General features: G+C 44.7%; 1 protein-coding gene across 1 annotated transcript in view; it reads left to right on the forward strand.

Moving 5' to 3' along the window:
- Positions 1-12,305, forward strand: part of RASGEF1A (RasGEF domain family member 1A) — a 77,863-nt gene that overhangs the window by 57,826 nt on the left and 7,732 nt on the right. The window contains exons 8-11 of the mRNA XM_078642939.1: positions 3,352-3,454; positions 4,385-4,464; positions 9,924-10,115; positions 10,570-10,693. Of these exons, the coding sequence (XP_078499065.1) occupies positions 3,352-3,454; positions 4,385-4,464; positions 9,924-10,115; positions 10,570-10,693 (499 nt within the window). The remainder of the gene's footprint in view (positions 1-3,351; positions 3,455-4,384; positions 4,465-9,923; positions 10,116-10,569; positions 10,694-12,305) is intronic.

Consider the following 12,305-nt stretch of genomic DNA (forward strand, 5'->3'; position numbering starts at 1 on the left):
GATGTCACAGGCAACGTGCGTAGCACAGTTGTCGTGAAATATCCTGGGGCCACTGGAATTATGTGGCAATGTTTGCCAAATTATGCGGTGGGGTTGATTAAATTATGCGGCCCAGAAAAGCCAAATTATGTAGCGTAATCCAGCACATTATATGAATGTATTATGTCATTATTTTGTAATTTTTACACTTGTTAACACTGTCTGGGCATTGGTTGCATCTCATTTATTTCAGTTCAACACTTAAATATATCAGTAAGCAACCAATCAATCAATCAATCAATCGGAGTACTTGTAAAGTGCGCTACTTACCCGTGAGGGTCCCAAGGCGTTGTGGGGAGGGGGGTGCTGCTACTGCTCGAAGAGCCAGGCCTTGAGGAGCCTTCTGAAGGCAAGTAGGTCTTGGGTCTGCCGTATGTGTGATAAGGGAGGGTGTTCCAGGTCTTGGCGGCGAGGTAGGAGAAGGATCTGCCACCGGAGGTCGTCCATTGGATGCGGGGACAGCAGCGAGGGTGAAGCTGGCGGAGCTGAGATGGCGGGTGGGGGTGTGGAAGCTGAGTCTGCTGTTCAGGTAGGCTGGTCCGGCGTTGTGGAGTGCTTTGTGTGTGTGGGTGAGGAGTTTGAAGGTGATCCTCTTGTCGACGGGGAGCCAGTGTAGGTCTCTCATGTGGGGGGTGATGTGGTTGCGGCGGGGGACTTGGCGATCAGTCGGGCGGAGGCATTTTGGATGCGTTGTAGTCGTCGTAGGTGTTTGGCTGGGATTCCTGCGTAGAGTGCGTTGCCGTAGTCCAGAGTGCTGCTGACGAGGGCCTGTGTCACCGTTCTTCTTGTTTCGGTCGGGATCCACTGATAGATCCTGCGGAGCATGCGGAGGGTGTTGTAGCAGGAGGAGGAGACAGCGTTGGCCTGCTTAGACATGGAGAGGGGGGAGTCGAGGATGAAACCTAGGTTGTGTGTATGGTCGGTGGGTGTTGGTGCTGTTCCCAGTGTGGTCGGCCACCCTGAGTCGTCCCAGGCTGAGGGGGTGGGTCCGAGGATGAGGACCTCCGTCTTGTCCGTGTTCAGCTTCAGACGGCTGCTCCTCATCCAGTCATCGACGGCCTTCATTCCCTCGTGGAGGTTGGTTTTGGAGGTGTGTGGGTCCTTGGCGAGGGAGAGGGTGAGCTGGGTGTCGTCGGCGTTGGAGATGATGTTGAGGTCGTGATGGCGGGCCACTTGTGCGAGTGGGGCATGTAGACGTTAAACAGAGTCGGGCTGAGGGATGAGCCCTGGGGGACGCCGCAGATGATGTCGGTGGCTTCAGATCGTAAGGGTGGGAGGCGGACGCTCTGGGTTCTGCCGGGCAAGGAAGGACGTGGTCCAGTCGAGAGTCTTCTCTTGGATTCCAGCTTCTAGGAGGTGTGTCTTTAGAGTGCGATGGCAGACCGTGTCGAAGGCGGTTGATAGATCCAGGAGGATGAGGGCTGATGTTTCGCCGTTGTCTAGTTGGCGCCTGATGTCGTCTGTGGCGGCGATGACCATTCAAACTTTGGAAAGGACCTTCCACTGTGCGGCAACACATCTCAACGCTTCTAGTAACTTTTGAACCGTTTGAGCTAGAAACAATGGTATTTTTAGGGGGGGGTTAGAATCTGCAAATTATGCAGCAGATGGGAGATTTTCTGGCAAATCTATAATGATGCGAAAAGCGACGTGGCCGTGCAATCGCATAATTCCAGTGGCCCTAAATATACTCTATCTGTGTTTCAACTATGTTTTTCTTCAATAGCTCTTCTCGGGCAAGTGTTAAAAAAGAGGAAGGTAACACTTTAGAGACTACAGATTCCCAAGGCATTAAACAGACTAAATAACACTTCCCCGTTAACGTCATCCAGACACCATGCACCTGCGTTCTCCACCTACACCCAGCCCCTTAAGAATCCAGATACAAATTTCCTTGCCAATGAACTCACTGGGGAACACTAGACATTCAGCATCACAGGTAGCTTAAGTCACTACTAGCTTATGTGTTACTTTGATAGCCTGAGAAATCCAGAACTACATTGTCAACAATGCGATTTGGTTAGCACCGGGTTTGAAGCTCATCGGCGTTGATGGGCGATGATAAAAGAAAGGCACCCCTGAAAGCACCGAAACACACACTGCGCACCACGTACAAAGTAAGATACCGCACAGGCTCCAGCCTGACAGCGAGCACAAACCATGTGGAAATGTACACGACCTAGCGCTTTAAAGATCATGCCAGTGGCAGATGTGAGATGCATTGACGTGGTAGCCTAAAGGCTAGAGTGGTCGACCTCGGAGCTGGGGAGTCGGGTTCGAGTCTCGGCAGGGACGCTCAACATTCTGTGATTCTGGGCAAATCACTTAATCTCCCCATAGCTACCAAAATGAATGTGTCTGTCTGTAATGCAACCGGTGCTCATGTAAAGCGCTCCGATACCTTCGGGTCGAGTTTGTGCTATATAAACACCCCCACCCCCCCAAAAAAATATATCATGGCGCATTTGTCAAACATGTCCACAAGGATGTCACTTCTTCCCTGCTTGATTCAAAGACAGTTGGAGGATTGCTGCATTCACTCACTAAACATGGAGCAGTAATCCGGATTAGACTAGTAACTCAAATAACTGGCCCCATCAGGATTACTAGTCCTGTAGGAACGTACAAGATCAGTATATTTCACCTGCTGAAAACAGGCAGCATTTGGGCGAAACACCTGGCAGATACATATATCAATCGGTGCAAAAACACTGATTCCCATATGTTATTCCCCAAAATCTTGCAATGTGCAGAAATGCCTTACCCCAGAGTTACTCATGTCTGCTATATCAGGACTTTCGGGGGGGGGGGGGGGGGGATTGCTGGACCAAATTTTTATGATACTCATATTGGGCCCCTTACTAGATGTATTCCTGAGTTACATATAGACATAAATATATTTGGGGAAAGAACAACCGTCCGCACAGCACAGGAGCATAGGTGGGAACTAGCTCTGCTTCTAGCCTTTACTTTTAGATTGCCTCGTAGCAAAGTGTCGAAATAAACAAAGGTTTACAGAACATTATCCAACCGATACTGAAGGCCGCTTTGTCCTCCATTTTGATAGGTTTGACAAAGGGGTATATTGATTGGGTTAAGATGAGAAGGTGTCTCATTATGGGTGACGCCTTGAAGTAGGACGTGTAATAAAGCATCCAGACCACTTCCTTTGCAAGCTCCTGGATTTTCCTTTTTACCGTTCTAATCTGTAGTGACCCTCCCCTATCTCCTCACGGTTCAACTAGTGGACCAAGCCAGGTTGTGTGGACGAGTTTGTCTAACTCTAAAGTATCCCTTCTTTCCGGCCTGCAGGCGGTGAAAAAGAAGCAACGAACGCGGATCGTGGAGTTCTTCATCGACGTGGCTCGTGAATGCTTCAATATCGGCAACTTCAACTCCATGATGGCTATTATCTGTAAGTACACACAGGCTGCATCTCCAGCCAATCAAAGCGACTCAGGGTATGATTAGCCACACACCTGACTAATTCTCAAAATGATTGTCTCACCTTTCATAAGGGCTACTCTTCGTTTTGGAGCATGTCAGACTCACCAGACGAGAGACTTTATTTCTTCTTAAATAACAAAATTTGGATTATTATGTGGCATGCCTCGCAGTCGGTCAACAAAAATAGGTGTAGACATTTGTGAATTGTGTGGCAAATTAAAAACCTCTGCACTCGGTTTCCTGGTTTATCTCAGTATTGCACAGGATTCCCATCAGCACAAACCTGAATTTCAAGAGTGGGTGCAGGTCAAGGAAGTTGCGTATTCTCGTTTCACAGATTGCCCCGCTGAACGCAATGCTGGCCAGTTTGTAAAAAGGGAAAATGTTTTGCAACCCATGCCAGCCACAAGTGCCTCTAGCAGTACATGTTTGAAGCGTGTGTTACTACAGATCATATGCTTTGCATACTTCTGCCATCTAGTGGTCAGATCAGATATTGCAAGTTGTTTTTAATTGAAGTAGAGGTTACGGTTTCAAGGTGATTTGTGACCCCTCCCCGAAGTCAGCACTGCACCTGCACAAAGACTCCACCTTAGATTTTTCTTTTTCTTTTAACCATTAGGTTTAGGCATATTTTGCAAAGCTCTAAGAATGTCTTCACCCAACGCTAGATGGGAGGAGTGCGCACAACATATGAACCTACAGCTCTATAAGCTGCAAACCAGTAGTTGTGGCTTTAAAAGGAGATTTGTTTATTAATAATTTGGCACATAGACCATGGGTTGTGTGTTTTACAGTGTTCACTTGCAGCTGCGCCAATCTCTTAGCTAGTGAAATGAGAACATGCACTGAAGCTGCTCATTAACATTACTTTTTCAAATATTTTTTTTTTATTCAGCTGGAATGAATTTAAGTCCAGTGGCCCGACTGAAAAAGACGTGGTCTAAAGTGAAAACTGCCAAATTCGATGTATTGGAGGTATGTGCAATTATGTGTACATTTTTATTATACGTTTTTTTTTTTGGGGGGGGGGGTGGCCAAAGTTATCTAATCTTAAGTGGACTTTATGAAAATCCAGACAAAGTGACTTGTTCAAAAGCACACCGAGCGTTCATGGAGAGCAGGTTATGATTCTAATGTCTAACTGGGCTTGACCAAAAACCTCTCTCCACCTGACTGCATGTGTGTTCGCTCTTACACTGAAGTGCAAACGGCTTAAAAGGTGATTTGGTGTAGCCATCGTCCTCTCATTAAAACCCACTGCTTTGCCCCGCTGCTTCCTGCACTTTGAGTAGATGTGGTTGAAACGACGACGCTTAAAGAGGGATTTGACAACATGAAATGTGTTGTCAGGTGATCACATCTCAAACAGATGTTTTCTTCCTTGTAAATTCACAGCATTCAACATAGGGAAATGTATCCCGTGACATGCAACAAAATGTTTATGAAGTCCATGATAGCGAAACACTGATTAAATCAATTTTCAATCCACCACGATAAAAGCTTTATTATAATATGGTTCATGGCAGCAGATAGGTAACGGAATACTTGTGATGTCGCTCAGCGAGGTAATGTTTGCTGCAAGACCTTGTACGCTACTATGGTGTAAACTTGAATCTTGGTGGGTAAGATTAGCATTTCCAGAGTCGAGGTAGAATATCATTAGCTTTTACCCACTCTTCATACGTTTAATTCTACCCCCCCCCCCCCCAACTCAGCGCTTTACCCTGATTCCCAGCGATTTCTGAAAGGTCGGCTCTTCCCTCCCTCTCTTACCAACCCCCCCTCCCCCCCTTCCCTTTCGTCTTCTCTGCACCCTATTACCAATTGTCCATCTTCTACTTGCAGCCTACCCTGGTCATTATTGTTGAACCTATGGGATGACGAGACATCTGAGAACAATGCACAGTGCATGTTGACTGATGTGCTCTCTAGTGGCAGGAAATAAATACTACAGCCCAGAGGTTCCTTCTATGCTAGTGTTTCCCAAACTATGGGAACTACTTTTTTTTTTCTTCTTTTTTTGTGGGTCGCGAAAGTCCAAGCAATACATCAAAATGCCTTTAAATTCTGCCTTTATCTTATCACATTTCCTGTGCTTCGAAGACAGAGGTCAAATGTAAGACAATGTCTTTTGACAAATTACTGTTTTTTTTAATGGAGATTGCAGTCAGGGAAAGAAAAGTAAAGTGTATTAATTGACAATCTGCTGGGGTACAGGGAGTGGGAAAGAAGAAAGCCGAAGGATGTCATTTTCTTCAGGAACTGTAGACATTCAGCAGTTAGGAAAGCAAAAACGAAGCATATGTTTTGTGTAATTCTGAAGTGGTATGCAAACAATGATTATAGTATGATCAAAACACCCTTATGATGCACAAACGGCTGTTATTCATTTAAACCCAATTTCCGCACATTATGAGTGTGTAGTATAGTTTTATCAGTAACATTGTATGTCAGTGCAATTTTAGTGGCCATTTCAATGGAAAATATGATGTCTGTAATGACAGTGTGCTACAACACAATGCTTTAGTTATATTAAAAGAAAAATCACCATTCTCATTCCACTAAATCTAAGTATGTTAGAGTTTGGTTGTGGTTCTAAAAGTGTTGGCAGCGGGAAACATCCTTTACAACGCAACTTTTACCACACAGTGCCTTTACGACGCAACTTTTACAACGCAAACCATTACAACGCATTGCGCTGGGGGGCGCTCTAGGATAGGGAATAGGTTTAATTTACTATCAAACACTTTCCCTACTATCCGCGGGGACTGGAGTTGGAATAGTAAATTAAACTATTCACTACCCAGCGCCCCAAAGCACTATGCGTTGTAAAGGCATGCGTTGTAAAAACCGCGTTGTAAAGGCATGCGTGGTAAAAGCATGCGTTGTAATGTCATACATCCGTTGGCAGCACTGTTCTGCACAGATGCCGTCCGTAGAGTTATTACTTCACACTAATCCTGAGTAGGAAGGATAGTGCTGCTAAAACAGAAATGCTTGGGCTGGAATTTCCTTCATTTGTGTGGAGGAAAATAAGTTGCAGTATCAGAGTTCTCACATCCAAGTTCCTTGATTAAGGAAATAGTCTCGCATCCAAGTTCCTTGATCTTGAACTACATTATTCCTTCATGTTCCATGCATAGGCACTGGAAGGCGGGGTGCTGATGCATCCCCAGAATAACCATGCTAGAGTTCAGAAGGTGAATGAGCCCTAAAGAGGCCTTTAAACTTTGTGCCTATTTCGTCCTAGTGGCCGAGGGTTCAAAGGAAAAGTTCAAATGTCTGGCAAAGTCTTCTGATTCTATTATTAGTGAAACTAGTGTTTACTTTTCTTTCTCTGACTGCAAATGTTTACAATTGACCTAGGTGACACTCAGGCCGGGGCTACAGGTAGGTAGATTCGACTTTTTTCTAACGCACAACAACATTTCAATCCCTGTAAATGAACAATAGAGATTACAAAATATTGAATCAATTCGGAAGCACAAATGAAGCATTTTTTGTGGATAATTCTGCAATAATATGGCAACAACAAATCAAGGCACTGTATTTGGAGATGTGCAAATGATAAACATTCTCTGAAGCCTGAGTTGCACACACTATCATTTGCGCTATATAGTTTTATCTGTACATTTAGTGGCCATTTCAGAGGAAAAGTTGCTTTCTGTAAATGACAGTGTGCTACCACGCCAGTGCTCCGAAATGCAAGAATGGCTACATACCACACCCATACCACTCTCCTGCTGAATGGGCATGGGAGATTTGCGACTTTTGTTCTTTGTGTGATGCTTGGATTTTTCACAATCCTTGCGACTTCAGTAATCTAACATCAATGGCAGCACCTGCCCTCTGAAAATTGTTCCAGCACCAGTTGTTCCTTGCATAGGTTACTATGACATGATGCACAAAGTCCCTCGCGCCTCAGTTCAATTAGCAGGAACACTTGCAGATACAACGCAAGCATTAGTGCTTCATGGGCACGAATCACACTCTCGTCTTTGGGAGGATGAAAGGCTGAGGGAAGCTTTGTTCTAATTCCAGCATTACAAGCCCCTCACAGCTGGTGTCTTAAACAGTTGAGCTCCTGGTCTGCACGAGAGAAGACGTAGAATTTGAAACCACTGTTGAATGGTGCTTTTATCAATCTATTTCAAACAGTCCGGAAGAGTCCATGCAGCCTGCACGGACACGTTCACATCCAGGTGACAGCTGCTCCACGAAAATCTCTTTTTTCAAGAGCAACAGGTGTTTTGGCTTGTCAGTGTGACAACCATTTGCAAATTGCTCCATCTTGTGGTAGATGCTCGGTACTACACCCTATTACAAATGGTCAATCTTCTTGTTGGATGAATTAATGACCTATTAGGCAAAATACGCTATACAGAATTATATCATTTGTGTGTAAAATTCAAAACGTCCTATGGATCAATAGGGAAGAAAATAGCAGTGGGGCGGTTTAGGAAAAGTCGTGGAACGTAATCGTTAAAGTAGACATCCTGAAACACTTGCTCTGTCGTTATCTCGAGTCCTTGAACTTCGCTCTGTAAAACCAGCATATCACCACCAGGTCTTCTCAAAATAGACGCTTGGGTACCCTTTTTTTTTTTTACCAAAGTTGGAAATTTAAGACCATGTGTTTCTGCAAATTTCTCTCTGTTAGCCAGATTACCTGGCAGGGTATAACATATATTGTTATTTGTAGCCCAACACAAGTGATGTTAGCTTGAGTGCTTTGAAAAAAAAATCAGATTTTCACGGAAATGTGCCACATAGAGGGGAAAAAAGGTTGTTAGAGCACACAAATATATTGATAGAAAAAATCTAAGATCTAATGGCAAAGTGCACACATTCGTAGAACTCTAGATGAGTAACCGTGAACTACAGGTATTTTTTGGGCCGAGGGGTTCTGAGTGCCATCACAGACAACTTGAGCTTCGCTCTCGCCCATTTGATGTCATTCGGAAACCCCAAGGTAAAAAACCATTCCTGTAGTTCCCATTTTATAAATGTATGTTATGTATGCCCCCTCAAAATCATCTGCCCTTGCACTCAACTACTACGCATGGGCAGAGGAGTAATGGGAGAGACATAAATACAGTACATGGCTTCTGTGGAGTCGTGTGTGTAGATATATACACGATCCTGTTTTTTTAAATAGATCTATCTGGCCTCCTGCCACCTCTTCCCGTGACCAGTGTCAGCCAGTAATTTTGACAGGGATGGGAGCGAGCGGGCCACACACACACACTCATGCATTCAGAAACACCCACATAAACACCCATTCGCAACACTCACTCACAACAAATTCATACATCTATACGTACATGCATGCACCAAACATTCAAAGACTTAAAACTTTACTTTCCTGCAGCTTTGGGTGAGGAAAGCCTTGGCGGTACCAGAAGGGTTCGGACTGCTGTCTTCCCTCATTGGCTGACCCTAGGTCAACCAATGAGGGTAGGCAGCAGTCACTCACTCATCATAGAGTGGGCTGGGGCCAGTGAGAGTTGCTGACCCCCACCCTACTCTGTGATGAGGTGTCACTGACCGCACTCTGTCTTAGGCAGTTCAGGGCTTAACACTGAATCGCTCAGATCCATGGCAATCAGTGGAGCTTCCCCCTTGTCAGGAGCAGGAGGGCCTCAAGGCACTTTTGCCAGGCTGAGGAGGTCCTGGCCATAAGCTGTGAAAACTTCAGCCTGGCAAAGTTAATCTCAGGCAGCCAGGGACCTGCGCATTTAGCGGATGTCTATCTCCTGGCTGCCTGGCCTGAACAAGAAGAGTGTCTATCAGGCTGACCTTCACTCAGCCTAACGGGCTCTGTTCCTCACTGGAAAAAGGAGATTGGGCATGACCCCTCCGGCCATATGGAAGGGCCACAGCTGCCCACAACTCGCTGTGCCCTCTCCTTCAGAAGTGGTGCTCCCTACCAGTGAAGCTTTGACCAGCACTTAAAGGGCGTAGACGGAGCAGCCTGGAATTTGGTTACAATGTAACAGTGGGTAGTTGCTTTTGTTAACATTGCAGCAGTGAGTTACTGGGTTTGACTTCAGTTACTCACGCTCGTGGCTCTTTGCCAGACACATTTATAACAAGAGTATTAACAACTTGGTCTTTAGCATAACACATGCCACAAAGTAAATTCTCTTTTGGTGCTTGGCTAGTAAATGCTATTGCCAAATTCAAAGGTATTCATTTTGGCGCCCATGGGAGTATGAAAGGCTGATTCTACCCTGATGCCTTTTAAATATGTGTCCCACGTGTTCAATAGCAGTCTTTGCAACAGGTGTTCAACCTACAGAACTATTTAATTGGCTTATCAGGCTGGCCTTGAATAGGGAGCAAGCTTCATGTCCTAACAATAAAAAAAAAGAAATAATCCTGGTGATGCCCTTTTTGTCTAATTGAAAATCTGTTTCTTGCTTTCCAAATAGCATCACATGGACCCTTCCAGCAACTTCTGCAATTACCGCACCGCCCTGCAGGGGGCAGCTCAGCGATCGCAATCTGCGAACAGCAGTCGGGAGAAAATTGTCATTCCTGTCTTTAACCTGTTTATTAAGGACATATTTTTCCTCCATAAAGTCCACTCCAACCGCCTGCCCAGCGAGCACATCAACTTCAAGGTGAGACCAATGAGAACACAGCCTTTCAATGCTCTTGTCGTATGGGTTCCCGTGATGTAAAATTTACATGAGCTCATCTCACGCAGAGATCATGGTAGAATGAGGCAGGCTCATTAGAGCTCTTGCTTTCATGCCTTGATGATGGTGATATCTTGTCTCCATCCAGATGGCCGAGACAGGCCATCTTTATGAGGTTTCAGACCACATATATAAAACAATATCTCCTTCCTAAGGAATACCCCAAAAATGGCTAGGAAGGCAGGGGGTCACCGTCAGATGTACAGAATACATTCCGCCTGGCATTCCAATTTGCGTCGTTATCCGCTTAGTCGAAAATTGTTTAGTTCAGACATTTTTAATCCAATCATTAGAAATGCCAGCTGTAGGAAGAGGGCAATAGCACTGTTGCTACATCTTTAATGACATCATATCACTTGTTCCCTCATACCTACAGAAATTTTGGGAAATCTCCAGACAGATCCATGATTTCTTGACCTGGAAGCAGGTGGAGTGTCCATTCGAGAAAGACAAGAAGATCCAGGCATACCTGCTGTCGGCGCCCATATACTCCGAAGAAGGTAGGCACAGCTGCAGCGTTCAAGTCTAACACATTGTTGCTTGGCTGCTCTTGGGCAGTGGTCAGAGCCATAAAGGCGGAGGAGTGCTGAATGTCTGACTTGTGAAATTGGTCCTAGTTAAAATAAAATATTAAATTCCTTTACCCAACTCTCCTATACAAGACCTCTCCAGTTATAAGCATGTATTCTCCTCTTCCCCACAAAAAGTGTTTTAGAGGAAATTAAAATAAATTTTACTATACCAGCGTACTTTTTTTTTTTATATATATGCCATATGCAATCCTTTGTGTAGATGAATATATTTTTTGTGACAAATGTTGTCGCCCAACAGATGTGAACTCTTTAGCATGCAAAGGAGTCTGCATTGGCCAGTGAAACAATGTACTTGAGAAGAGGCCACTGTACCACTGAGCTAGATTTCTTTAGACACAAGAAACGACTAGTGTTTCACCTAGATGGTGCATAGCCTGTTGTGAAAAGCTAATTTGTTATGGTGTAAAAGGTCTGGTGACCACTGGGCAACAGCATGCACGTTGATAAAGATGAGTTTAGCTGGATCCAGTGCACTCCTATTAAATAGACAAACGAGACGTGTTGGCACCAAGCCTCATTCTTCAGTTTGAAATCTCTTCTGGATTCACGTGTTGTGCATTATCCCGCTTGCTAGTGTCGGGTCTCGGATCGTATGTGAAGAAGTCACATTGTTGAAAATAGGTAATCAAGTGAGCTATATCTGAAGCAGTTTCGGAATTCTCTGTGATATATTAACATACACATTTCCTTTATTTAGATCTAGGCAAAAACCAAGAAATTTAGGGGCATATTAGCAAGGGTAGTATCACTGCTTTAGCAGCACTTTTTGCCGCTAAAGCAGAGATATTTCTTTCGCCCTATCAGCAAGCTGTCGCTAACTGCAGTTAGCGACAGCTTCCAGGCGATAGCGACCATTTTGGGGCCCGCTTTGCATGTCAGCGATATTTATCGCTATTGACATGCAAAGTGGGCGTACCCAAACTGGTAGCGACTGAAAGCAGTCGCTAACACAGCTATCGCCTATTAGCAACGCAGGCGAAGCGATAAAAAAAGTCACGCTAAGCACAATTATCGCTAGAAATTAACACCTGCTTGAAACCTGACTTACCTGTATTCCCCAATGGGAGGTGGATTATCAGGCTAAGTCCACCATGGCGTTAACGCATGAATATCGCTGGATTTCCAGCGATATTCAGGCATTTCGGCGCTATAGCTGGATATTTTATCACAGTGGAGATAAACGTTGGTAATAGCATGTTTTCTCCGCTAAAATATCCAGCGATAGGAAGCGATAAAAATAAACGCGCTAAGCACGTTTTGCGATAAATATCGCAAGTTCTTGCTAATATGCCCCTTAGATTGGCCCGATGAGTTCTCCCTGAATGAGTTTGGAGTAAATCACAAAAGTGTTTGAACCCCTTTCTGTCCTCCCAGTTGCATCTTTTTGAAGAGCAACTTCTAAAGGGCGATTCCTTTCACCCCATTTTGTATCTTGACTTAGTTCATTCACTTTAAGGTAGAACTTAGAATTTTGAGTATTAACACAACCTGAACAAACAGGACTGTTAAATCTAGTCTA

This window comes from Lissotriton helveticus, chromosome 5_1, assembly GCF_964261635.1.
Source record: "Lissotriton helveticus chromosome 5_1, aLisHel1.1, whole genome shotgun sequence".
Taxonomy (NCBI): domain Eukaryota; kingdom Metazoa; phylum Chordata; class Amphibia; order Caudata; family Salamandridae; genus Lissotriton; species Lissotriton helveticus.